Here is a 27,175-nt window from a genome sequence, read left to right as displayed (position 1 = left end):
TTGTTACATTTCAGTCTGCAATTTTTTTTTGTTGACCGGTTTCTCTCCAACAAGTTCATTAAATGCTGTCAGATTAGTTCAAACAAAGTAGATCTGGGGATTGTGGGAAATTTAGCGTAGACTTGCAGAGGAATGTATAATGTTGACATTAGTTGACAGGAAATGAAGGGAAACTAATTGATTTGTGGCCCACTTTATATAAATAACACAGTTCCTTGGTCTTCAAGTCAAAATCAAGTTGCAAGTCTTTTTTGATTGTTAGGTCAAGTTTAAAGTCATCAAATTTGAGTTAAGTATCTGTTCATAATGTGTTGCATTTAATTAATATTAACAGCAATTACAAAACAGCAGAATTGAAGCGACTCAATATAACTTCTAACTGAAAAAGGATAAAGTGAGGTGACGTGACTTAAGTTGTTTTGGAGATGGTGCTGTAGAAATGTACATTATGCTGCATTTGTCAAGACAACAGGTGAACATGGAGGAAGTGTTCAGTAGCAAATTAGAACAGGAGCAGGTCAGAAAACATGGAGGCTTCTTACTCAAATATGATGAAATATAGTTAAAAAGGGGAACTTAGAAGTAAAGGCTTATCTCTGATATAATCTTGTTTTACATAAAGGTCTGGTCCTCTCTGTGGTTCAGGTAAGTTAAGGCCCCACTACTACTTGAGTCTAGAGAATACAATTTTGTCAACCCTTTAATACCCAACTGTATACAGTGTTTGACAGTCCACATCGGTTACATTACGTTCAGTCTCCTGACTGCTGCGTTCATTAACAAGCTTGCATAAAACACTCAAAGGAGTTGGTCTCATTACCGTCATGTATTTACGCTCCAATAATCAAACTCAGCTTTTTAAAGAAATGAAAGTTGAATCAAATACTACAGGTTCATAAAAAAAAAAGACAGAAACGTGAGCCCTGTATAAAGTTAGTTTGGTCTATGTTTTTCGCAGGGAAATGAAGGGAAATACAGAATGACAGGGCAAAACTGAAAGACGAGCACAGTCACACTGCAAGCCATAGAAGTCTTCCAAAAGTTAGTTTTAGCAGGCACACATCTGTGGGCGCACTGATCCCACCACCTGATCTGCTCTGGAGCTGGTCTCAACTGTTAAACCAGAGAGTTACAGTCAAGGACAGAGGAGACTGTTGCACTAAATTCAGAGAACTGGAAACCCTACGTACAGTACTTACCCTCCCACACTTTAAAAATTAGGATTGAGAGAGATGTTCCCTTTACTAAACACAAGACTACAGTATTTTTTTTTTTTATTTGAAAGCTAAAGGCTTAAATGTATATACTCCATTTTTTCTTTACATTTGACCTTCTTTTTTTCACTTTGGCCTGGTTTGACTTTTCTCCCTCGTCCCCTTTAGCGCCCCATTCAATTGTGCCCAGCGTGGTGATAAAGCCGACAAAGCGGAGGGATGTTTTTCTTGGCTTGGTTTTGTTCCCCCTCCCTCCCGGTCCGGCGTGAGCTGACCCTCTAAAGCAGGGCGCAGCCAGACTTCTTGCCTCTTCTCTTTGCCTGTAGTGCCGCCCTGGTGGCCATCTCAAACACGTCCCTCACGCCATCCTTTGTCTTGGCTGAGCACTCCAAGTAACCAAAGGCGCTGATCCGGTGTGCCATGTCCCTCCCCTCGTCATTCTTCACTGGTTCCTGTTTGGATAAACCAAAGTCAGAGAGGGAAAACAGATCAACTCAGAAAAAACAGGACATCAATTTTACAAAGTGCAGTTTAGTATAGGGAAAAAAACACAGGTGGCACCATTTGAAAGACACTGCATGTTCACTTTATTATATGATAAATTAAAAACTTAATCTCTTTTAAACAGTTGGTACATTAATCTTTAATTCCTAGAATCTGTTTCTACAGTTTTACAACTCAGAAACTTATGTCTTATAACTTTGATTTCTCTCTCATTTTTTTTTAAGAATCCTTATGTGTAAAGCGATGAAAGTAATTTTTTAGTAGCTCAAAGGGACAGTTCACCCCAAAATCAAAAATACAGATTTTCCCCTGCCTTTAGTGTTTATTGATCCATCATTTTTTGGGGTCTGAGTTGCATGGTTTCAACAAAAATTCAACAACAGTTTCTCTTTCCAAAAACAACAATGTTCTTTCTAGCAGCAAGGAAAGACGTTCTGTTAAATTGTACCATAGTAAAAAAAAAGTAGTTCCTACATTAAATTGCTCACAATAAGGTCTGTGGATTATCTTGTGTAACTGGGAGTGAAGACTGATAGAAGACACTGGAAAGAGACACTGATGTTTCAGATGTATTTTTTGGTGCCTTGTAAACCACAAGCCGAGTGCCATTTAGGATCCATAATATTAGAGATAAGGAAGACATCTCTATGGCCGATATCTCTAAAACTCTGCAACTCACACCAAAACTGTCTAGATGGATAAACAGCAACACAGGGCAGGGGGACATCTGTATAGACAATACAGGGTTCCTACACACTTTCCATTTCAAAATTCCCGATTTTTCCAGACTCAAATTTCAGGCCACATTTGACATCTAGCTTTCTTTTTCCATGTCGAATCCTGAGCCAACCAGGCTTTACATTTGGGATCGTCAAGCCAACCCTTGAAAAACTTGCATTGACATTTTGTGGCCGTTGCGTTCTACGTAGAAGTAGAACAACATTCCACAAACATCTCTGCCTAAGATGGAAGTCAGCTAACAGGTGCTACCTACACTTGTATTATTTTCCCTTAAGGTATTGAATTAATCATAATATATTGCTCCCCCACAGTTTTTATTAGGGATGTACTGATACCACTTTTTTTCAGACCGAGTACAAGTACTTACATTTGGGTACTTGCCGATACAGAGTACCGATACGAGTACTTAATAATGGCATTAAAATTTTTACAATAACTTTTAAAACATGTTTTATTTTCATTAGATGGTCACTTTCTAAATGTAACAAATCATTGTTACTGTTTCGTGCTACAAGTGTAACCATAGTTACTCTACACATGACATTTTTAGGTTATTTGTAGTAAGTTACTGATTTTGTGTTCCTTATTAAGCTGTACAGTTACACAGTACTCTGTATATATTTTAGCGTAATAATTTCACAACATTATTATGGACTTGTAGAATTAAGTTTACTATTATAAATGGTGTTATATATGATAATTATTTCATTATCATTTTTAACTCGAATTTTAATTACATATTTACATGTGTATTATTTAAGTTTAAGTTCTTCTTCATGTCTCTCTTGTCTAAGCGATAATTAGTTCCTACCTGTCATTGTTTAGGGGGGACAGGTATGAGTGTGGTGCCATGTGTGCAGCAGTTTTGTTGACCCTGCTGTGAACCCCAAAGAGTGAAGTTGTGTGTCCTGCGCTGTCAGGCCGTTTTGGTGAAGAATAAGTACACAAAGTGAAGTTTTAGCAGCTTATTCCAAAGAAAAGATGGTTACAGACTGGCATCAACTAGTTTACACCCGCCAGGACTTATCGGACAGCGGCTGGCTGCAGTCTACAGCTGCACTCTGATCATTTATTTCAGTTTTACATGGACTTACATGGAAATTTTCCAGACAGTTTCCAAAGCTGCTGTGATCATTAGTGGATGATGTTGAGGACAGCGAGTCCCTTGCTGATGATGACAGCGCAGCCAAAAAAAGAGGGTAAGCATCAGCAAACACCTTGAACTCTGCATCATGGCAGTTCTTTAGATGTTTACTTGCATCAAGCAGCTACTTTTCAAGACGTGGTATTGGGTGTGGAGTATCGGAGTAGTTTTATGAGTATGAGTACGAGTACGTGAGGACAGTATCGGACCAATATCCAATGATGGTATCAATATTGGTGCATCCCTAGTTTTTATAAGTACTAAAATTAGTTGAAAAAGGTTAAATAATGTAATTTTATGGCATCTGTGCAGCCTTCTTTAGTAACGGTGTCCATGGAAAGGATGACGAACAGAAAATGTAGTTCATTTACTTTTCTGATAAATTTACTGATCACTGCATAACTTATAAGCTTTGCTTTCGACAGGATATGGAGCGGCCAGCCAGTGGGGAAAAAGTAGCCAGCTGTAGGGGGATTCAAGGGCATGCCCATGCAAGTTTTGTCTGTAAAAGACCGAAGCTGGAGGCCTCTGGCACATTCTAATGTTACCTGTACATCACATACACTGATCTTAATCATTGCATATTGTAATGAGTTTGCCTTTCAGATTGTAAACATAGTGAATTATTGTAAAGGGGAATTAGGCCTTGTGCAGTTTAGCCCGCACAGTCTGTAAACAGCTGTCCATTTTTAAAACATCACCTATTCCTGACTGATCAGAACTTTTGTAATTAAGAATCATGAAAACATAATTTGGGGCATCTGACATTAGTTTGCATAATAGGTCAATGCCAGAAAACTAAATATTCTATGGACATTTTAAACTCTAAAATAACAGTGTGAGGTGAAGCTGAGCCTACATTTTTCCTCATACCACACATTTCTGTTACTTTGACAACATGAAAACACTCACTAATCATTCAATCTTCTATTTCTAAGAATGTATTTTTTGTTATTCCCTTTTATGTATTTTTTAATGCCACACAGCTACTTTTAAGTTTTCATTCTGATTTTATGCATTTTTTAAACAAATTTCTGTATTTTTTGTCTTGTTTTTAATCCTATGTTGTTGTTTTTAATTCCACATTGTAAAGGACCTTGAGTTGCACATTATGTATGAAAGGTGCTATAAAGATGAAAGTTAGTATTATTATTATTATCATCATCATCATTATTATTATGGAAAACACAAAATAATAGAATCAGGACAATAGTCTGGAAACACAAATATTTTTCCATACAATAATTTATTTTTCCATATTTGTCCAGACCTGGAAATTACTAAAAGAAAGTTCCATACTTTTCCAAACTGTGTAGGAACCCTGACAATAAGTCATAAGAGTTGAGATTTATACTTTATCAGAAGTGCTTCAAAAAATGTGGAACACTCATGCCGTTAGGTTTAGGGTTGAAATTCCACATGTACAAAACTCCACAAGCTTGAAACTTGTAAAAGCATCTAAATGAGCTCCATTAAGTAAAAAAAGGACCTCACTGACCTGCTTCATCTTAGCTAACTCTCGACGTGTGTGCTCGTCATTTCGCAGGTCCTTCTTGTTTCCCACAAGAATAATAGGCACGCTGGGACAGAAGTGCTTGACCTCGGGAGTCCACTTCTCTGGAATATTCTCTGCATCAGGGCACAAAGTGGACATGTTGAAAATGGTGTACATGCAGGAAGATCATTGGTTAAAAATTACTAACAAAGAGGAAATCTCACCCAAACTGTCAGGGCTGTCGATGGAGAAACACATCAGGATCACATCTGTGTCGGGGTAGGAGAGAGGTCTCAGTCTGTCATAGTCCTCCTGTCCCGCTGTGTCCCAAAGAGCCAGCTCCACCTGTAACAGGGCAGGACAACAGGACTAGTTTACTACCAAGGACGTCATATCACACCTACATCAGTATATCTTCATTAGGATTAAAAGTTGTGCTGTCAGACACAGACAGTAAGAGGCTGTGCACTGTCTCAAATATTATTTACTAGATTTCGACCAAAATAAGCAAATATATGCAGCTTTTTAAACACAAAAAAAACAAAAACAAACAAAAATAGGTGATTGGCCCTTTCAGCTCTCTGCTCTCTAAACACGGTTTAGTTTATCTCCTGTGTCACTGTTTATGCTTTCAGACGTCTGTCTTATTTTACTGGTTCCAGCAAATTACTGCCAGTGAAAACCCAACTCATTTCCTGGTTTGGCTGCTTCATAATGAAAGTGTTACGATAACAAAACAAGGGATTTTTTGTGAAGAATTTATAGGAAGTAAAATGTTTATCCACCGTTCAGCTGCTCAACTAATTACATGCATTTCATCAGGGAACACACACCTTCAGGCGAGTGCAAATGGGCTTGGCTGGTGCAACGAGTTAAATGGAGTCAAGCCAAGCAGCACGTGTATGAAAAACAGGCAAAAAAGCTGCAGTACTTACCGACAGAGGTAACAAGCCTTCATTGCCTCCACCAAAAAGTGGTGAAAATGTTACAATTCTCTGATTCCAGCTCATTATATGTGAATACTTTCTGGTTTATTTATTTCTCAATGATGGTAAACCGAATATCTTTGGGTTGAGGGCAAAACAAAACATCTGAGGACGTCATTTTGGGCTTTTTGAGAAACACTGATCAATGTTTTTCATCTTTGTCTAACATCTTATAAACCATCCAATAATCGATTAATCAGTGACTAAAATAATCGTGGTTAATGGAATGTTAAGGGACTACTGTATGCACTATATGTCATTATAATAAACAGCTTACCTGTTTACCATCAACCTCAATGTCTGCCACGTAGTTTTCAAACACTGTGGGCACATAAACCTCAGGGAACTGGTCTTTGCTGAACACTATGAGGAGACAGGTCTTGCCACAGGCTCCATCACCAACTATCACTAGTTTCTTTCTGATTGCAGCCATCTGAAAGAAGCATAGTAGAATAAAGGCATGTACCAGTGTGCAAGAGCAGAGGTATTAACAGGCAATGTCAGACAGGTTACAGGCAGATCTACGCTACTGTAGGCCTATATGATGTATTTGGCCTGTGTTACATGTGTTTATAGAAATAAATATCAATATACAGTCCCAGTCAAAAGTTTGGACACACAACTCATCAATGTTTTTTCTTTATTTGTATAAGAACAGGTTCAGATTATACCAACCATGTGCAAAGCTGCCATCAAAGCAAAATGTGGCTACTCTGAAGACTCTGAAATATCAAAGAGCAAAAAAACTTTTGCACCCTTGTAAGGTGACAGGTGTGTAGGAGAATACCATGCTTCCATAATAAAAAAAGCAAAAGGAATCTTGCATGCTGTCTTCTGCACTTGCAATCAAAGATTTAATCATGATGTTAAATATTTGATTGCAAGTGCAGAAAACAGCCTGCTTTTTAAGAACCTAAAATATGAGACAGATTTTTACTTGTTTTCACATTTTTTGCTTACTACATAATAACATAATTCCAAACAATTCCATAAAAAACAAAGAAAAAACACTGAATGACAAGATATGTCCAAATTTTTGATTGGTAATGTATGTCAAATTACATTTCTCAACACATCGAAAGTGCGCTGCACCTTAGACAAGTGGTAAATATGATCTACAGTACCTGTGAAACTATATGAAAAGTCAAGGGATCACCAGCATTTATCCTGTTAAAAAGATTAAAATATCTACATGCTTCATGGCAATCCATACAATATTTCAGGGGGGGTTTCAGCAGGCTTTCTGAAGCATTTGCAATGATTGCTCACCCTCAGTCATGCGAGGAGAAGCCAAATCACATACCATCAACACTACGCATACTACTACAAATTTCATTGCCTGTCTTAAGAGGCGTCATCGTTGATCATGGCAACGAACTGGTGATTAAACAAAGACAAACATCAGCAACTATGTTCTTATTTTGCCCAGTGAATGTGTACATTTTAAAAAGCATTGTATGTTATGTCTGTGTCTGCCAGTAGGCTGCCATAATGAGAGGAGGCAGAATATTATTTAATTCCACTGCGGGAGATACTTGATGTACTCTGCAATCATGTGGGAGAATGATGAGCATATATCTGTATCGGCCAAAATGATTTGAAAATTATCAACATATCAGCAAATCAAGTCCAACATTGTGCATCCCTAATAACAATGAATCAAAGCTTTACATGACAACTGGCAGAATCATTATCTTAGTTAACAGTTACACTAACACTGATCTGATTTTAACATACGCTGCTTTTTTTGTTTTTTTTTAATAAAAAAAAGATCTCCTGGTTAAATGGCCTGGTGAAATGAGGTTATTGTTGTCGCCATTTTTGATCCAAAGCAGGTGTAATAATACCAGTGACAGTGTAAATCAAAATATATTTCTTCATCATTTACTGAAGTTTCAAAATTGCACTTAAACAAAACACAGTCGGCCCAAATATTGATATTTAGCACACGGATCTCCTACTAATTCGCACTGAGTCGTCATCACATACACCCAGCCAGTGTTTCTTTAAGTTAACCACTCATTTGAGCTATTCACCACTTTAAAAATGAACTTTTACTACTGTAACACAGTATAGGCAGAGCTCATAGTTATAATGACGTTAACAGAGCGTTTCAAGTATTTAACTACCTGCGTATCTAGAGAATTTGGCAAGTTTGCGTTGCATTAAACTTCACTTCCTCACTGCTATTTACCTCTAATGTACAGGGCTACTCTGTGTATAACTTCACCTACAGTGAATCGCCTCACTTTACACATAACTTGCCATCCTTACGTGACCTTTATTATACAGTAATATTCTTATTTGGCCTATGTTTGTCACTGAATTAGTGGAGTATGAGCTAACTTCTAGCTAGCAGCAGTTTCCATTCCATCTAAGGAAGCTAACTATTAGCTTGCTAACTTTGCTTAGTTTTCGGGACAGCTTGTCCAGCTGAACGCCTAAAATTCGGACACCGCAATATATTCTGGCAGCTACTCTGACACACAAAGCAACTAAGGTTAAACAGAGACATACTGCAAGTATAAACTTTAACGTCGTTTCATGTGTTTTTCTAGATATACTTGCCTTTCTTTAGTTTTCCTGTCGGAACCTATCAGTCCCGCCCCCGACAATGCCACGAAGATTGCGCCCGCCTACACCACATACTTTCAGCCAATGGGACACGGTGAAATCATGAGTGACTAGTTACTTAGCCAATCAATATAAAACATATATAATGGTGTCTCTGCAACTACGGGCATTTTTGACTCTCCAAAATAAGAAAAAAAAACTATGAATTTTAATTTTAACCATCAGTCTGTAATACTTATAAACACTGTCACAAATTGTATGTAGTCGTTTAGATTTTAATATAGGATATTTATGTTTTTAGGGTTTTCACCACTTGTTCTTGTACAAAATGTCCTTACTTTCATTTTATACATTTTCCTTTTCTAATTCATAAAAAATGACACATTTAAATGTATTTTCATTATGCTTTCTTTATCACTGTAAATACTAAATAATTAAAAATGGGGATTTAGAACTGTTTGGCTTTAAGAAAAACCTTTTACTATGGAATCTGTTCAGCATCGCAGTAAGGACATTAAGTATAGGACAGGCATAATATGGTGTAAAGTTACATTTATATGATAAATAATGTCATTTTGTGATTTTATTAAGTAATTTTATGTATCATTGAGACCATAGTTTTGGGACACTAACTAAAGAGGTGTCTGGACCTATAAAATGCATTATTTAGTAGTTATTTTTATGTCAAGATGTTTAATAACATTGGGCATATATTTATCAAACATCATATAACACATTTTATCATAAATCCAAAATGTCACTGCTGGGACAGAAAAGAGAGCGAGACAAAAAAAAGAGAGAGAGAGCGAGAGAGAGCATCAAGTGTTTTTGAAGAACATTATTATGTCACATTGAAGTTGACCTTTGACCTTTTGAATATAAAATGTCATCACCTCATCATGTTATCCTATTAGAGATGTGTGCAGGATTTTGTCTTAATTAGAGTATAAATTATTCAGTTATTACAAAAAACATGTTTTGTGAGATCACAGTCACAACGTTAGCTAAAATGAAGCTAGATTGCTAGTTTGGTCAGTTAAGTCAACACATACTTTCCTTAAAGGGCCTTTAATTTAATATTTGTCGTTTTTACTGGTGTCATCTTTAGTAGAGTTAAGACTATGGCTGAAAACAACTGCAGCAATGCCTCTGATCACTATGAATATGACACCACATGCTAAGTAGTGGACCTGAAAGAACTGGCCAACACAGAAAGCGACAATAAGTGGTTTGGTAAGTCATCATTCAACATTTTGATCTGACTTGAGACCATCACAAATATTTGCCAATTCTATTTTGCCTGTGCACCTTCCAGCAATTCAGCACAAACTGTATAATATCATGCATTTAGAACACTTGCTTAGATCAGTGTTTCTTTGTTATGGCTTAAAGGATTCAGTGATCTTCATTACCTCCTTATTCAGTCATAGAAGCCAATCCTCTCTGCTTACACTGGACAGAACTCGTCATCGTTAGTTAGTGACTTTACTGAGTCAAGCAGTAAACCGTTTTGTTGAGATGTCTGGTTTTGTTGTAGTTCAGACCATTTTTAATGTGGATGAGTTTGGCAGATACCTTTGACTTTTGACCTTTGACCACAAAATAAGTAAATCCTTTAGTCCAAGCGAACATTTGTGCCTGATCTAATGAAATCCCCCCAGATGTTCCTGAAATATCACGTTCATAGCAATGGGACAAACGTGAGGTGACTGTGACCTTGAACTTTGACCTTTGACTACCAAAATCTAATCAGTTCATCTTTCAGCACAAAATGAAGGTGTGAGCTGTGTAACTGCCCCGGGTATGACTCTCAGTGATGTTTCACTCTCAGTTTACCTGCCGCTGTATAAAAAAGTTGCCCATGTTGTATGTTGTACATCTTTCTTATTATAGTTACAGTCTTGAGTGTTTGATTAATTTAATAGTTTATATTTCTTAATTATTTTATATATTTTTAATTTATATTTATTTCATCTTCATTCTATTTATCACACTCTCCTCTGTCTACCTGTACTTTTTAGAGCTGCTGTAAAGTAAAATTTATGAAAGCCTATTTTCACCACTGTAATAAAAATATCCCCAGTTATAATTATGAGATTAAAAAAAGTCAAAATTATGAGATAAAAAAGACGAAATTATGAGATAACCAGACACCATAAGGATGTTTGGTATCAATACAATTTATCTTATCATATCATTATGCCTCAGCCTGCCGAAGGTGCCGGGCCGGAGGCATACAGTTCTCCGGTTGTCCAGCCGTACGTGAGTCCGTGCGTCCATCCTTCTGTCCGTCCATCCTTCCGTCCTTCTGTCACAGATTTTTGTTTGCGCAATAACTTTTGAATGGGTGGACGGATTTGCACCAAATCTTGTGTGCTGAGACTCTATAATAGATACATGAACTGATTAAATTTTGGAGGCCAGCATTTTCAAGATGGCTGACTTTTTTGTTTATGCGATAACTTTTGAACGGGTGGACGGATTTGCACCAAATCTTGTGTGCTAACACTCTATAACAGGTACATGAACTGATTAAATTTTGGAGACCAATGCTTTCGAGATGGCCGCAAATTGGCCGCCTGGCAGACCTGTCTCTAAAAACACACTTATGCCAATAACTTGGTCAATTTTAAAGATTTTTTTTATATTTGACTTTGATATATTTTTGAATAACTATGTTGGGTACTATTAGGTAATAAAGGTAATAGCTCTTTCCTTACAATCTTTTCTCATTAACTGTACTGTATCAATAGAGCCATAATTCTCAAACTCCTGAGACACTTGCAAATAGGATTTATAATGATTCAAGGCTTTCAGTCAGGTGTAGGGAACACAAAAAGTCACAGTTGTATGAAACTGTTGCAGGCGGAGGCATCAGAATCGACGCTTTAGCATTGACTTCTACCCGTTTTCATTTAATACCATAATATCTTAAATCCTGCACATAACAGACTTACATTTAACTCAAACTTGTCACCAGATGTGTTTAAAACATAATTCACTTTTCATTTCATGTTAAAGTGTAACAATTCATCGTCAACCCGTACTGTATCCCCACATATTAATGCATTACCAGTTTGGCAGAAATAACAAAAGTTTGTTCACTGTCACCAGTTAGCTTCTGTGCTTTTCTTAAATGGTTTTAAGTATAAGTTACATTTCAGTACTTTCAAAGTACTGAAATGTAAAGCCGAACACATTTTTTGTTGTTGTTGTTTTTTTCTTCATCAGTAGTTGTGCGTCCGCACAGACTTTTAAACCAAACTGGTCATGTGGTCAGGTTAGAGGAAGTTGACTTGTATGAGCCAATAAGCTGCGAGCTGACGTACATGACGTTAGCCATTGGCTGGTTCAAAAGGTAGGAAATTTGAACACCAACGGTCTGCGCTCAGTTTCATCTGAGACACTCTGGGAATAGTCGGCTGCGGTAAGCTTTTTCAAGAGACCGTATATTTTTTTTTGCTACGTAAGTTAAAATTTACTAAACGGTATAGCCACGTTAATGTAGCAGTACTTATTGTGTGTTATTCCGAATAAGCTGATACTTTGAGTCATGTAACGCTAACTAACGTAAGCTCATGAAGACAAGTTATGTTTAGTTTAGCTAGCTGTTAGCTTAACGCTAGCCAGCTAGTTGTTTTTCCTCGGTAACGTTAACGTGCAGCTCGTATTCTGAAAGTACGATTCCTCAACGCCATTCTTTAGCATTAGCACTGCAAATAAGTTGCGTGTTGGTTAAACGCACATCTCTTTTCTCGTCCTATTCCAGTCCGTTTGCCGATTTTCGCACACTCGTTGCCATCATAAATACAGCTAGCAGAAGCAACAACGTTAGCTAAAACAATGCTAGACTAGATCGCTAATTTGGGCGGTTAAGTCAACGCAAACTTTCCTTGAAAAGCACTTAATTTAATATTTGCCGTGTTTACTGGTGTCATCTTTAGGTGAGTTGTCGAATAACACGGGTTGAAACTATGGCCGAGAGCGACTGCGGCGACGCCTCTGATCGCTATGAATATGACGCCCCATGCCAAGTAGTGGATCTGAAAGAACTGGCCAACACGGAAAGCGACGATAAGTGGTTTGGTAAGTCATCATTCAACATTTTTATTTGACTTGAGACCATAGCAAACATTTGCTTATTCTATTTCGCCCGAACTGTGTAATATGCGTGGGTAGTTCAGTTTAGCCCAACTTCCCAGATCTTTTTTTTTTAAGGATGCGTTCATCTTCATCATCCCTTATGCAGTCACAGAAACCACTCATATCTGTCTCCACTGGACATAACTTGGTGCAGTCAGTGGTCAATATAATGGAAAGAAGTTCCATTTACATATTACTGAGTCAAGCAGTAAACCGTTTTGTTGAGATGAGCTTTGTTGTAGTTGTCTAACTAAACCATAATTAATGCCCCCATGTAAACTGTTTTTCCAGTGCTGCTATTAAGACAATTTTAACGTAGATGTGTTTGGAAGAAAAAAAAATCTGCTTGCAGGAAGTGAATGGCGTTGGTGTAGCTCACAGCCCCTCATTTCTCCTCCCAACTTTACGTATGAAATAGAAGTTGTAATGGTATGTGTAAACTGGGGCCAAAATAATTACCACTGTTAGTTGATTGAAAGTAATTGTCAGCTATTTAGAAAATTCTCAAGCAAAATGTAGTGATGGTAAATGAAGCGTCTGTTTTAGACTGACAGCGAAGTCACTTTTGCCTCTTGTGATTATCACTTTTCACAATTTTGGTACATTTTATGGACCAAGCTATCTGTTGCTTGATTGTGAAAATCCACAGATTAATCTGTAGCCCTTTGATATTTAGATCAGTATCTCAAGGATAGCGATCAAAGGACAATTTTAATAGTTAAATAAATGGTGCTTTAACATCTATGTTGTGCTACATTTTTGCTCATGTATAACTGTCAAGATCAGACTAGTCCTTACTAGTTATATTATGTAGAAGTAAAAATAAGTGTGCAAAATTAAATCACAGCACTAACGGGTATGAAATGTTATGAAACTTCATAACTTCATACCATCATTATAGTGACCAAAATTATCACGATATCAGTACTATTGTGTTTAAAATGTAAAAAAGTACTGATGCACACATTTAAATACCTGACCAAGTTTTATATAAAAAATGACAACGATTTTAAATGGGATTATGTCCTCTGCATTGTTTCACTGATGCAACACAAACATGTTGCATTCTGTACCTGCATCAGGGAGACTGTCAACTTTGGTTGAGGCTGGGCAGTATTTACTGTGAGTTTTTATAAGTGTACTATTATGGGGTAGTTCATTTAAAATTAAAAATTCAGCAATTATCTACTCGCCCTCATGGGTCAGGTTTAGTTTTTAGTTCACAAAACACTGCTTGAGTTTTATTTTTTATTTACAGTATTGCAGAATCACCCAAACAGCTGAAGTGAATGGTAACCAGTTTTCAAAATGGGTGAAAAAACAAAAACAAAATATAAAATGCATCCATACTGCTTGTCTGGTGTAATCTAAATTTCCTAAAGCCCCTACATGCAGTTCACTTGTGTGTGCACACTGCCACCCCACACACTCGGTCCAGGCAACTGCATGCATATGAGAACTTGGTGTCAAACTAAGGATCTACAGTGAACATTTGGGCTTAAACATGGTGTGAAGGATTTCGTTCAAGTCAGCTTGGTATGTTGGATTTTAGGAGACTTGGATTACACCAGAAAAACAGTATGGAGCCATTTTATATTTTTGTTTTTTCATGTTTTGAATACTGCTCGCCATTCACTTCAATTGTTTAGGAGATTCTGCAATGCTGTTTTCCTGTGGAACTCAATTAAAATTGAAACCGTAATGCTTATCACAAGGAATGTTACAATGGTTTATTGTAAAAATGGTAATCATTTCATCCATACTTTATTCCACATTCATACAATGATGTGCTATACAGCATCACTGTTAGGGATGTCTTTTGTTGACACTGGACAAGAATGGGGATTCAGTGAGACACTGAATTTGAATTAACTTGTTCAACTGCATGGTAAAGAAGAACAGTATGATGAAGGACAAGAATAATAATCGCCAACAATCTGGCTGCATGCCACTTAGTCAGCTAAATGATTAAATGTTTTCAGCAGTGAATAATTCAATGTATCTGCAAGAAGTATCCACGCCTTCTTGATTGTTACTGTCTTTTCCTATGCAGAGCAACAGGCCCAGGAAGCAGATGGGCACCTTAAAACACCTTTGAGGCATGACGGACCCTTCAGGAGAAGTGATATACACAACCTGCCAAGAGCCATTGTAACCCCACAAGTCAAGATGGATGTGGACCCTGGTTAGTTTTCTGTACTTTTATAACTAATGACTACAAGTGTATATGTATAAGTCAGCACTCTGAGTATAAATATGCAAGTGTTAATCTTATTCGTCAGACTTTCACAAAAGCAAGATGCTTCCAGACTTTCACACATGCACTGCAAGTCTGCAATTATCTAGAAACTACTACAGGGAGCTGTGTGTGTGTGTGGACACTCATGTCCACTTTTTTTGAATGGAACCTTGCGGTCTCCCTAGTCCAGTGTCCAGGTGAGCCTCATGTGAATAGTGCAGCTCAGCAGCCGTATTGATAACATTACACTGTGTGCAGCTGCTCGCCTGTAGTCACTCTTACATTGATCTGTTTTGTCTTCATACAGAATAAAACACACCTTTCCTCATCTGATCTTAAAAAGTGTGTCCTGCAAACCACAGTACATGTGGTTCTTGCAGAGCAGCCAGACTGGCATTGGCTTATCTCACTGTCTATCACCCATTTCCGTGTCAATCAATTCATTTTGAGACTCAGTTTGTGTTTGTTTTAAGGCACAAACAGTCATCATTATGGATAAGTCCTCCTCTTCCTGCATGCTCTGTAGACATCTCCCCATGCCTCAGCCATACAGAGTATTTCTAACATGTGTTTACACGTCTGACATGGACGACCTCCTTATATCTGCATGAATGAAAGGGCACATTTGATGATGTCCCAGCCTGATTCTCAGGGCATAGTTTGGAGTGCATATGTGGAAAAAGCTACAGTGAGCTTTTTGCTATTACATGTTGACTCTAGAAAGATTCTGTTGGATCATGATGTATACAAAATATCCACTAAAAGCTGAACTGTAGTGTGGTCCTAGATTAGTCTTCTGTGATTCAGTGATTAATCTTCATGATTTGGTTATCATTAACCCTTATGGACTATCAACATTCCAGGTCCTAGCACATCAGCAGAGCCACCATCAAACATAGTCACATCCTGGGGTGCTGGAACTCCTACTCAGGCTGGTGCCCGACCAAAGAGGAAGACCACTAATCAAGTCCCTGCCCAACCATGCAGGTACAGCCCTTTCAATGGCTACATTCCAAGACATTTCCTCACTACATTATTGGGTGATAGGGCTGGGTATCCTTTAAAAATACAATACCAGTACTTTTAAAAGTGACACTGATACCAGTTGAGTAATGCATTCACTTGCTTTTTTCAAAGGTACTTTTTTATGAAGAGCACATGTGGTTGGTTGTGAGGAAAATACTTTTTTTTCTATATCTGGGTACCAAAAGGACTGAATGCAAGTATCATTTGACTGGAGAAGTTTTGATACTAGTTGGTACTGGATTATTTCAATCGGTACTTTTAAAAGTATCCTGTACTGCAACCCAGCCCTAGTGATTAATCCGTTTTGTTAAACCAGTCAACTTAGATGGGATGATGTATGGATGAAGAGGGTGTGGGTGGTCACAAGTTTTCAGTGGTGGACAAGATGTCACTGCAACAAAAATGGAGAAAGTGGAGATTGAACGATGCTATCTGTAGCGTTGTCTGGATGGTAACCCCATTTGCAAACTTTCACATGTGCAATTGATTCTGCACAGGCTTTAGGAAGTCTGGTGATGTCGCATAAAGTGTGGCACAGAGGAGGAGGTCGTGGTGAATGAGTGGTCAATCAGAACTTTGACCCAGGAGACTGGAGTTTGTGTCCCATGTGAAACAAAGTTAATATTGACCTTTTTTGCTTTAAAATTTCTTTTTCAGTCACTGTTGGGTTTAGAAAAACCTCATGGTTTTGGTTGAAATAAAAAGAGAGCTGAAAAGGTTTGGAAAACTAAGGTTGCCATCCAAAAATGGTTTATAGGAAGTATCTAGCACATGCTGTTGAGTTGCGTCATGGAAGTGCAGGATTAAATGTTTTGGGGAACTTAACTTGTAACTTAATCTCCATAGGCTAATGCAAGTTTGATTCAATTTCAATCTGATTATTTTCTAATTTATATTTCATTAGGGTATCCAAACGTAAAGAGGACTCCAGTGGGCCATCTGCTCCACCAACAAAGAAATTCAGAAAGTAAGTGACATGATTGTGCTGTTGTATCTTAAGATGTTCTCCCTCCCTCTAGCCAAGTCTTCTAGACCAAAAAAGTTCACTGTATAGGTCCAAAAAAGACTTCCTTTTTACACAATGCTCTTACATAAAGGACCCTGTCACAGTGTACACACTGTTACCTTTCTGCATTTCAAGTTTTTAACTTTAGCTGTTTGTTCTAGGAGCCCTGTTGGTCAACCACCAAGACGCAGCAGTGCCCGCAGGATTGGGCAGCAGAATTCCAGGGCTGTGCCCAAGACCCGGTCAGCTGCTTCAACCACTGCAAGCACAGAGTGAGTCCACAACCAGCGGTGAAATCAGTGCTTGTTAGATTGATACCCACACCTTTATGATTTTTTTTGATTCCTAATCTGTTTTAGTCAAGTTGGTGTAGCAACAGTGTCTCTCATAATCTAAAATGGATGTCACAAGAATATCTGTACATTTAATTTCATTTAGTGCTTAGCCTGCCTGCATGGTGTAAAATAAATGCCATTCTTGGAGGTTTAAAAAGGTTTCAAATTTAATTTTAGCTTTAAGTAGACAGTTTAAAAATTTGCAAGATTTACAGTAAAACCATGATTTACATGGGGTTAAAAATGAATACTTGCACAGCCTCAAAGCTGTATTTCTGAGGTTTTCCTAATGTGTCCAACAGGCCATGTAGTTCTGAAGCACAGGAACTGGAGCGAATCAGAAACCTCCAGAAGGAAGTGGCTCTGCATCGCAAGAAGAACGAGGCCAGCTATAAAGCTGCTCTGGCTGGCAGTGAGTAGATATTACTGCTTTTATGTGCTGTCTAATGAGCTGTTCTGTTACCATTTTCAAGCATCTGTAAGTTGGGGTTTTAAGTTGAGTTTACAAGGAGCATCTTGTTATTTCAGATCCACTACCAAAGAAGATGGTCCTATCTGCAACTGTGCCTAAAGAATTCAACTTCAACACGAACAGTCGCATTAAGGCGACCACTTCATCCAGCACAGCTCACAAGGAGGTGGACTTTATGACTCAGCTCCGCAAGCCCTCCTCACCAGTAAGTTCGTGTGTATAGGATCACTTTCTAGCTACTACATCCTGAGGGGCTAAAGTATTAAACCCAGACCCCCGATTGATATTACAGTAACAGAAAAGCTATTTACAGTTGTAATCTACAAAAATATTATCAGTGACAGTGTTGGCTGCCAAGCAGCAGAAATTACTTTAGAAATGCTTTGCTTCAGCCCACATTGATTTGAGTAAAACCTGATGGAGAAAAATATATATTGTTAGATGATCCTAAATGTTCTCTACCTTTACTATTAAACAGTTTACAGATTTGTGCTCAACACTGAACAGAGAGTGAAGTAATCTGACATCTTCCAACATATGAACCATTTTAGGCACATGAAACATGAATCTAACTTATTGTTTCATCCTTAATTTTCTTTAAGGCAAAGGCTATGAAAGGTGCCACAGTGCCCAAACCCTTCAACCTATCAACAGGCAACAAGAGAAAGGTGGAGGACTCATCTACCTACGTGCCCATGGCTCAGCAGATACAGCAGTTCCAGAAACGAACCCCTGACCGCTACCATCTGCGCAGTCGCAAGAGTCAGGAGAGAGGTGTGTTTCTCTTTTTATTTTCCCTCTAATTTTCAGTGGCAGACTTGAGATGTTAAGTGTAACTAAAATCGCATGCGTTAAATTTGTTGTTTAGGACCATCTCCAGTGAAGGCTGACCACCTGAAGCTCACCCATCCTCACACCCCACATTTAATGACGAAACAGAGGAGCCGACCACCTACTGTTAAGAGCAGCGCTGATTTGGAGGCTGAAGAGGTGGAGAAACTTCAAAAGTAAGAGCTATAAAAGCATTTGAAATACTCAGGATGTTTCCCACAGATGATTAACACACACCTCTCACCTCAAGGGTAGCCCCAAGGTGGTGTGTCCAGTGTGAGTTTTTTTTACCTGTCACTACAGCATAGCTGGTATAGTTTATAAGTGTGTGGTTCTGGAGATGCCTAATGTAGCAGGCACTTTTACAGAAGGCAGTTTTGAGTACTTGATGACCTTGATGCTAAATCATGATGCGTGTGAGTTTTCACCATAAAACAAGTTGTAACTTGAGTGTACAGTGTGACTGCTATTGTTTTGCTTTGTTATGGCAAAATGTGGTCGGAGACCTTGTGCAATTGTCTCTGCAGCGGTTTAGAGTCCCGCCAAGTGTTAATATAATAGGTGTTGCAATTTCAGTACCTGCAAATAGATGAAAATGAGTTTTCAGATTCATGAATTCAAAGACGGAATCGGTGAGCTTCCTAGCATCTTTTTTTTTTTTTCTCCTCCCCTGCTTACTTGTAGCAGAAGGGAGCAGTGTAGCTTAGTCGCCATTAAATTACACTTTTTTTTCTTTTTTCTTTTTAAGAACTTTGAAAGTGTTTTACTCCCTGCAAAACTGTTAGTACAAGACAATGGTCAGTTGTTTACAAACCAGCAATGGCATGGCAAAAATATTTAACTCTCTGGTTCCCCATCCTTCCTCAAGGGATCCCAAGAAGAGTAGAAAGTATTTGAGCCTCCAGAGAATGGTAATTGTTACTACTGATGGAGAGCTAATGTTAGCTTGTGAGTGTGAGGCTGCCGGAGTTAAGTAATTGCATTACAGTACTGCAACATCAGACTGTCTGACTAAATCTCAGCATCATTTTTAGCAGTGTCTGGGGAAGACTGAATGAGCATGACACAGGACTGATTAGCCTTAATTTAAGGAATCATGAATACTCAGGTTCAGGCAAGGTCACAGAATGATTCTTAGGCTGGAGATGTACTGTGTAACCACAAGTCTGCATCAGCATATGTGTAGTGTGGATGCAACATACGTGAGGCAGCCAGGAGGCATAGAGGAATGTATGCAAACATGTAGTTAAAATTGAGTGTCTCCAGCCTTAGACGTCTCTATAAAACAGTTTTGTTTAACTTGACTTCATAAAAACTCATCAAAAAATATAATCCAAAATCCACATAAATTTACATCATCTGTGGAATCCCAGGTTTACTGTCCCCCAAAAAGGGGTATAGCCTGTTTTGGTGCTATATCCTAGTCTTGGCTGATTTAGTCAAAAGCTTGTGACACTGCATTGGTCAGTATTTGTCACCCTGTCAGGGATTTACACTTTAACCTCTGGTGCCTTCAGCTGATATTGTCTTTTCTTTTAAAGGTTTAAATTCAAAGCCCTGGAATTAAACAAGAAAATATTGGAGGGCGTTGAGGGCCTAAAGAAGCCTTCAGTGAAGGAACCCACTGTACCTGAAGGCTTCGAGCTGCAGATTGAGAAAAGGCTTCAGGAGAGACAGTCCACCAAGCCTCAGGAAGAGGAAGAGAAGCCACACACCTTCAAATCCCAGCCTCTTCCCAAAAAGATCCTGGAGGGAGTTGTGGTGAGTGTAAATCCTACTGCCAATAGCTGAGTGTTGAAAAAGGGGTTCACACACAAACTGTCTTGGTTTGAGAGAATGTGAATCTTTGAAGGTTTTTTCCATATGAATGTTGTAAAAAGGAGTGCCTTGTGTCAACAGGGATTACCAGAGAAGAAAGTTCTGCCTCCAACTGTGCCAGAATCTCCAGCTTTTGCCCTCAAGAAGAGGGTACATGTGGAAACCAGGGTTCCGGAAGTAAGGACACATTTGGCTGCTTGGCTCTTTACCCTGTATTTGCTGAGTACAACATTCACTCCAGCCACCTCCAAGCAAATAACTTTGAGCCTTTTTATTCTTTTCAGGTTAAAAAGCCCTCACCAATCAAGGCCCCCCCAGTGCCTCACTTTGGCCTCCCCTTCCAGCCCCAGCTACCAGAGAATCACCATGTGGAGGTGTGTCCGTTCTCCTTTGAAGAGAGGGAACGAGAGAGGAGAGCGCTCAAGGAGAAGAGGCTGGCGGAGTTGCGAAATGAAGAGGTGGGGGGGACACTTCCACAACCTGTGTCGTCAGACCTCTGGAGTAAAGGCAACAGTTATGTCACCATCTTGTGTCTCCTTTTGAATATTGCAGGTACCACAGTTTAAGGCTCAGCCGCTGCCAGACTTTGACTCTGTGGTCCTCCCTGAGAAGAAGAAGCTGGAGCCCACAAAGCCTGAGCCTTTCAGACTGCTCCTTGATGAACGGGGAGCAGTGAAAAACACTCGTTGGGAACAGATGGTATGACAGGATTTGCCACTGAACACAGCAGTTTTTATTTTTTATTTTTATTAACAGTCAGTCTTCACCTTGGAATTTCAACATGACATCTGTGCCTTGTAGGTGAGAGAAGAGCAGAAACAGCAGGAGGAAGCTGCAGTATTTAAAGCCAGGCCCAATACAGTTACTCATAAAGAGCCATTTCAGCCCCGCAAGGAGAGCCGAACTACGGCGGGTAAGATGAGCAGTGCTGCAGTCCCTTACTTTTCATCCTGTACTCTCCCAATCATGCTGCACTGATGCCACTTAAATAACAGACCCACATTGCAAGTTCAGAGTCAGTATTAATGTGTATCAGCTTGGGGAAAACATGGATGCCTGTGGCGAACTGAGTTTGTACGGCCAGTCTGAACTTTGCAAGCATCTAGAGCAGCTGATTTGACAGATACAGTTAAAGAGATGAGGATTATGGTAGTACCACATGCTTGCAGAGACTTCCTATCAAACACAAATCAACTGATTGAAATGCCAGTTATGATGTTACAACACAATTCACCACACAAAACACTGCATACATTAAAATTAAAACTGTAGTTCTGCCTACTAGAATTGAAAACTTTGTGCATCTTTCTTAATCGGTAGGTGAGCATGATGATCAGTTTAATAAGAACTGTGAAACCATAAGGTTCTCAAACAAAATGGCTGCTCTTCTGAAATTTAATTAATGGTTCTGCCAACAAAATGTCAAATGGGGCATAATTGCTGCCATTACAAGGCTAGCAAGGCAAAAATTCAACTTTTGAATAATTTTAATTGCTTCTCTAGTTATTGTTAATGATTGATAATTGTTGGGTGGGAGGACTTGAACTTTTTTTTTGTCTTCTGAATGGGGGCGCATCAGAAAAAGTTGGGGAACCTTTAGCTGACAGGAAACTGCTGGGAAGCAGCAGGGTTCAGTTTCAGGGCTGATAAATTATGTGACATTGGATCGGTGCATATACTCTTGTATACCTGAACTGATATTCTGGGTTGTATCAGAGGTGTTTCCAATACTGGTGTCAGAACAACTCTAGACAGTATTCTAACCTGTTGAAGTGTGTTTCAGTACTCTGCTCTGAGGCTGGAGCACTCTTCAGTGTTGTGTCACTCACTGTGTTCCTGTTTTTGCCACCATCTGTCTTGGCACTCTTGTGAAGGCATTCACTCTTTCACAGTTGTGGAGGGTTTCGAGCTGTCAACAGAGCGGCGAGCACGGGAGCGGCAGGAGTATGAGCGGCTGGTCAGCGAGAAGGAGGCTCTCAGGACGATGATGGAGGAGCAGCAGAGACAAGAGGAAGAGGAGCGAGAGAAAGAGGAGATTACCAGGCTGCGGCAAGAACAGGTCACTGTGAAACACTGATTATTTGGAAATGAAATTCGAGACATGATTACTCACTGTAGTTGCTATTTATTGCTTTAATATTGTGTTCTGACTCAACTTGCAATGCAGTTTGAGGCAGATTATGAATTGTTCACTGCTCAAAGAACTTTCTGGGTATGGTTGTTTTGTATTTAACACAGGTTAACAGTGCAGTGACTTTAAAGCAACAAGGAAAACGACTATATAAAATGATCAGAGGTTTATATAATGATGTGTGATTTATTCCAACTTGGTAAAATGATCAGACCTTTTGAAAATTGGACATGTGTACACAGCTACAGTCTGACTGATGTAGATTTTCTTCACCTCCTCTGCAGGTTCACAAGGCTCAACCCATCAGACACTACAAACCTGTAAAACTGAAGAAGAGTGAAGTTCCTCTCACAGTCCCCCAGTCACCAAACTTCTCTGACCGCTTCCGCTTGTGAACAGGCTGCACTCTGAAGGAGTTAAATAAGCAGAATTTCTACCAATGTTTTTATATATTTTCTTTTTTGGCAGGAGCTCTTAAAATGAATTCTGCTTCCATTTCCCATTGTTAGTCAGTTACTTGGTCTGTAAAGTTGTAAATAGAAGTTTGTTTGAAATGTCTTTCTCTGTTCCATGTTAGCTTTAGATTTTAACCATTTGTTGTATATTCTTTAATCTTTTTATCTAACTTCCTTTAAATAAAAGCTATGAATGAAGCTACCAATTTTACCAATTCTTAAAGATCCAATTCAGCAGTGATATTTAATGGCTGTACAGTATAATGCTTGACCCCTTCAGCTTTAAACTAGGAGAACTCAAAATTATGTGGTGCTGTGCTAACCCCATAACTGCTGGTTTATTGTGCAGGCATGGTCAAAAGGCAATTCAGACTCATTACACTGCAGTAATTTGGCTGCATGTAAATTTCTAACAAAAAGATCTAATAATATGAAGTGAAATTGTGCAAGCAGTTTCCACATTTACAGATTTAGCACCAAAAGGTGTAGGATGTATAGAATATGCTCGAACTAGAGGCACTGACTTTCAGTACCCACAGAAGACATTTCCATGTTGATCCAGGAATGATTCTGGCAGTACTATGACTGAAATTGAGTATGTTTGAACCTGATAACTTGGAGCCTAATGATGCCACTTAAACTTTTTCACTATGGAAAGACTACAATTTAAGTGTCCATAGAGCATGATGTTTTAAACAGCTGTGGGTCATCAGTTGCATTGGTTCCAGATGTGAACAGGTATTCAGGAGTGTATTATTGTTGGCTCAGTGATCCGTACTTGTTTGAACTAAATGAAACCCTGATAGAGAGGTTTGTTTTGGCTAATGCTGCAATAGTGGCAAGTCAGAGTCTCTGAGTTGGTATTCCTGGCTTACAATCTGAATGCATCCCAGTGCATCCTGCTTGAGAAAACATTGCTCCCTGAAGCAAATTGATGTTTGCATGGCAAACTCTCTGAACTTCACAAGCATCTACAGCAACTGACTTAACAGATTAGCACACTTTAAAATTGATGGGAAGAGTAGGCTACTGTATGTTCGGTGAGATGTCTACTGAGCACAAATCAACTGAAATGGAAATTGAAAAAGGCACCTAGGGGCATGTTTCACAACACAAACAAAAAAATTAAAGGTAATGTGAGGTCAGGTGTGTTTTGTCAGTGAACTCAGGCTAGATGCATCTCGCCTTACTTTCTGACTTGGAATTCCAACTTGAATGACTGCTCCATAGGACTTTCCCATGTCGTAGGTTGTTTTTCAGAGTACAATAGATTGCAGCATTAGTTCAGTGAAGTTTGTTACCGTGCACAATGCTACCAGCCATTCCACACTACTAATACATTACCTGATCAATAGAATGTTTGATAGTTACAATACCTAGTGTTGGTACTTCCATATACAAAACAATACTTGCACAATTTCATGTCTTCATGCTGCATTGACCACAGAGATCATCTGTGTTGCAACCGAAGTGCCTGACAGGTTTCTCAGTAGTTGGAAGACCAAAAACTCAGTGTGAATATTTGACTTAGACAACTGTCAACTGTTTCAAACAAGTTTTACCATATCAACTGACTTCAGTATTTTTTAACGTGGGTCCTGTTTTCCCATGTTTCTGTGTCTAAATGACTTGTGGGTGCAGTGTTAAGACTGCTGCAGCTGTCAGCTGTGACGACGGCCGCAGTGTAATCCCTGTTGGAAATTCTGCACTGTCAAATTACTGTATTTCCATTGAGTGTTCTTGATCAATACTGGACCAACTGTCTCCAGTAGTCACACACAAATATATGGAAAAATTAGTTCAGGTTGAAAAATGTTATCTTTTAGAACTTTACTTTGCTTTACAGTGTGCTCATGTTTCTAAATCAAAAGTTTTGTTTAATCAGCCTCCAACTGACTAAACAGAAAAAAAGGTATAAGGAAGTTTACCTGTACTTCATGGTAATATAGAGATTATAGTGTACATACACAAAGGGCACAGGGAGGCAGATAAGTAGGTTAAGAGGGGCCCAGCGATTAAGGTTTATAGGGAAATTTAGAACCACAAATTTTGCACTTGTTCTTTAATAGGTCATTCATCCCAAATTAATTTTACAGAGACCACTTGTTTATGAAAAGAAAACCTTCATGAATATCATAGTCCTGTGTACCTAAGCCATACTTGTTTTATGGGTTATATTGAATGTTAACAAGGCAACATTGACGACACAGCCCTCAATGCTACATTAAAAATAGTAATACTTAATACATGCTTAAAGGGATAGTTCACCCAAAAATGAAAATTCAGTCATTATCTACTCATCCTCATGCTGATTGAAGGTCAGGTTTAGTTTTTTAGTCCACAAAACACTACTGGAGTTTCACAGTGACACAGGAGACTTGGATTACACCAGAGCAGCTGTATGGAGGCATTTTATGTTTTTCTTCTGTTGGTTTGTTCCATTTGAAAACTGGTCACCAAGATTTCTTTTAAGAGTATGAATAAATGGAATAGTGAGAAAGGGATGAAAATATAGTGTAAACTGCATGCTGGCTTTAAAAGTTGAATAATACCAATAATGTATAAAAGATGTGGAACATTTTAAGGTTTTGTTGAAGCTTCTGGTTTAAAGTATAAATGAGTAGATATAAGATGAAAAGTGCATGAACAGGTGGAGAGTGGGAAAGGGGTGAAAATATAGCACATATAAGCTGGGAGCTAGATGCATTACTGGCTTTAAGTCAAATAATACTGTCAGTAATTTATGGAAGATGTGGAATATTTCAATGACGAATATTTTCAGAATATAAACGAGTAGATGAGAATTGAAAGGAGTATTATAGTTGGAAAAGACGGAAGGGAATGGAGGATGCAAAATACAGTGTAAGCTGGGAGCTAAACTACATTGCTGGTCTTAAAAGGTAAGTAATAACAGTAATGCATGAAAGTTCTGGAATATTTGCTGACATTAAACTGAATTGCTGGCTTGAATAGATGAATAATACCCCAAATGTATAGAATCTGTGGAACATGTGTAAAGTATATATGAGTAGATAAGAACTGAAAAGAGTATTGTGGAAAATCTGAAAATGAAAACAGGCACGAAGACCAAGACTGTCTTTGTGGTGTTTTAATAGAACTTTGCAAAGGATCAGTACACAGTCACACAGAGTGTAAAAGGAACTGATAATGAGTCAAGAATGTAAATCTGTCTTATAGGGTTAGGAGCTGAAGTGCTTATTGGGAGGGTTAGGATGTGATTGTGTTATCAGAAGTTGTTGTTCCAAAGGGAGAACAGCTGTGTGTTCAAGGATGAGTATCCAGTTAGTGCCTGACAATACATGAGAGGTGACTAAGAGGAACATTAGTGACCAGTTCAGCATATAATTTTCCCACTACAGTATGGAATAGTTGTAAAATTGGGAAAGGTATGAAAATATAAAGCTGGGTGCTGAACTGCATTGCTGAATAATGAGTGGGAGCAGAACTATAGCTGGTTTAACTGTGAATGAAGACTGAAGGAGTATGAATTGCAAAAAGTGGGAAAGGGTCAAATTAAAATGAATGTGCTTGAAAAGATGAATAAATAGTAGTAGAGTAGTAGTAGAGTATTGCGGTTTTCATTCAAAGTGTGAATGTGTAGATCAGAGTTGAAAAAGGCACGAAAAGTGTAGAAATGAGTATGAATAGTTGGAAAAAGTGGTAAGAGAATGAAGAATACAAAACACACTGGGAGCTGACCTGCATTGCTGGTGTTGAATTGTATTGCATACAGTATTTCTAATATTTGTGGTACCCACACTGATATGAATTAAGATTGACAAAATACCTAAACCATTTTTACAACATTGCCCCCAGATGGTCTCTACTGTAATAAGATATTTAACTTCAAGTTTGTGAATAGTGGCATTTTCTAAAGTCTGTATAAAAACAAAGACACACTGTCTGGCATGTGGAAGTCGGGCTACGTGCGAGTACTCATGTCCACGGAGCAGCTGGCTCATCGTTTTAAAACTGACTTTTTTTCCCCCCTTTTGGAAGAAGGGGGCGTTGTGAGTGCAAGTACAGTAGTTTTACCACGA

General features: G+C 38.6%; 2 protein-coding genes across 3 annotated transcripts; one reads left to right on the top strand and one right to left on the bottom strand.

Moving 5' to 3' along the window:
• Positions 1 to 414: 414 nt before the first annotated feature.
• LOC146325698 (rho-related GTP-binding protein RhoA-C-like) lies at positions 415 to 8,755 on the bottom strand. Its single transcript, XM_084721840.1, has 5 exons — positions 8,653 to 8,755; positions 6,362 to 6,517; positions 5,323 to 5,443; positions 5,102 to 5,232; positions 415 to 1,666 (listed from the first exon to the last, which is right to left on the bottom strand). Exons 2-5 carry the CDS (start codon positions 6,515 to 6,517, stop codon positions 1,493 to 1,495), a joined length of 582 nt encoding a protein of 193 aa, XP_084577966.1. The 5' UTR covers positions 8,653 to 8,755; the 3' UTR covers positions 415 to 1,492.
• Positions 8,756 to 11,948: 3,193 nt separating this feature from the next.
• On the top strand, positions 11,949 to 23,316 carry tpx2 (TPX2 microtubule nucleation factor). 2 transcript variants are annotated; one of them, XM_084721839.1, is made up of 17 exons: positions 11,949 to 12,085; positions 12,603 to 12,744; positions 14,855 to 14,986; positions 15,904 to 16,027; positions 16,971 to 17,033; positions 17,234 to 17,344; positions 17,710 to 17,819; positions 17,936 to 18,084; positions 18,482 to 18,653; positions 18,748 to 18,886; positions 20,252 to 20,471; positions 20,610 to 20,705; positions 20,813 to 20,986; positions 21,081 to 21,227; positions 21,330 to 21,441; positions 22,421 to 22,587; positions 22,944 to 23,316. In XM_084721839.1, the coding sequence occupies exons 2-17, from the start codon at positions 12,633 to 12,635 to the stop codon at positions 23,052 to 23,054; spliced, it is 2,139 nt and encodes a 712-aa protein (XP_084577965.1). In that variant the 5' UTR covers positions 11,949 to 12,085; positions 12,603 to 12,632; the 3' UTR covers positions 23,055 to 23,316. The 2 variants fall into 2 exon arrangements, with proteins under 2 accessions (XP_084577965.1, XP_084577964.1); XM_084721838.1 differs by having other exon boundaries at positions 22,403 to 22,587.
• The last annotated feature ends 3,859 nt before the right edge of the window (positions 23,317 to 27,175 follow it).

Source organism: Lutjanus erythropterus, chromosome 6, assembly GCF_056507025.1.
Source record: "Lutjanus erythropterus isolate fLutEry1 chromosome 6, fLutEry1.hap2, whole genome shotgun sequence".
Taxonomy (NCBI): Eukaryota; Metazoa; Chordata; class Actinopteri; order Lutjaniformes; family Lutjanidae; genus Lutjanus; species Lutjanus erythropterus.
Note: the sequence above shows the minus strand (reverse complement) of the source record. Positions and strands in the feature narration are given on the sequence as shown.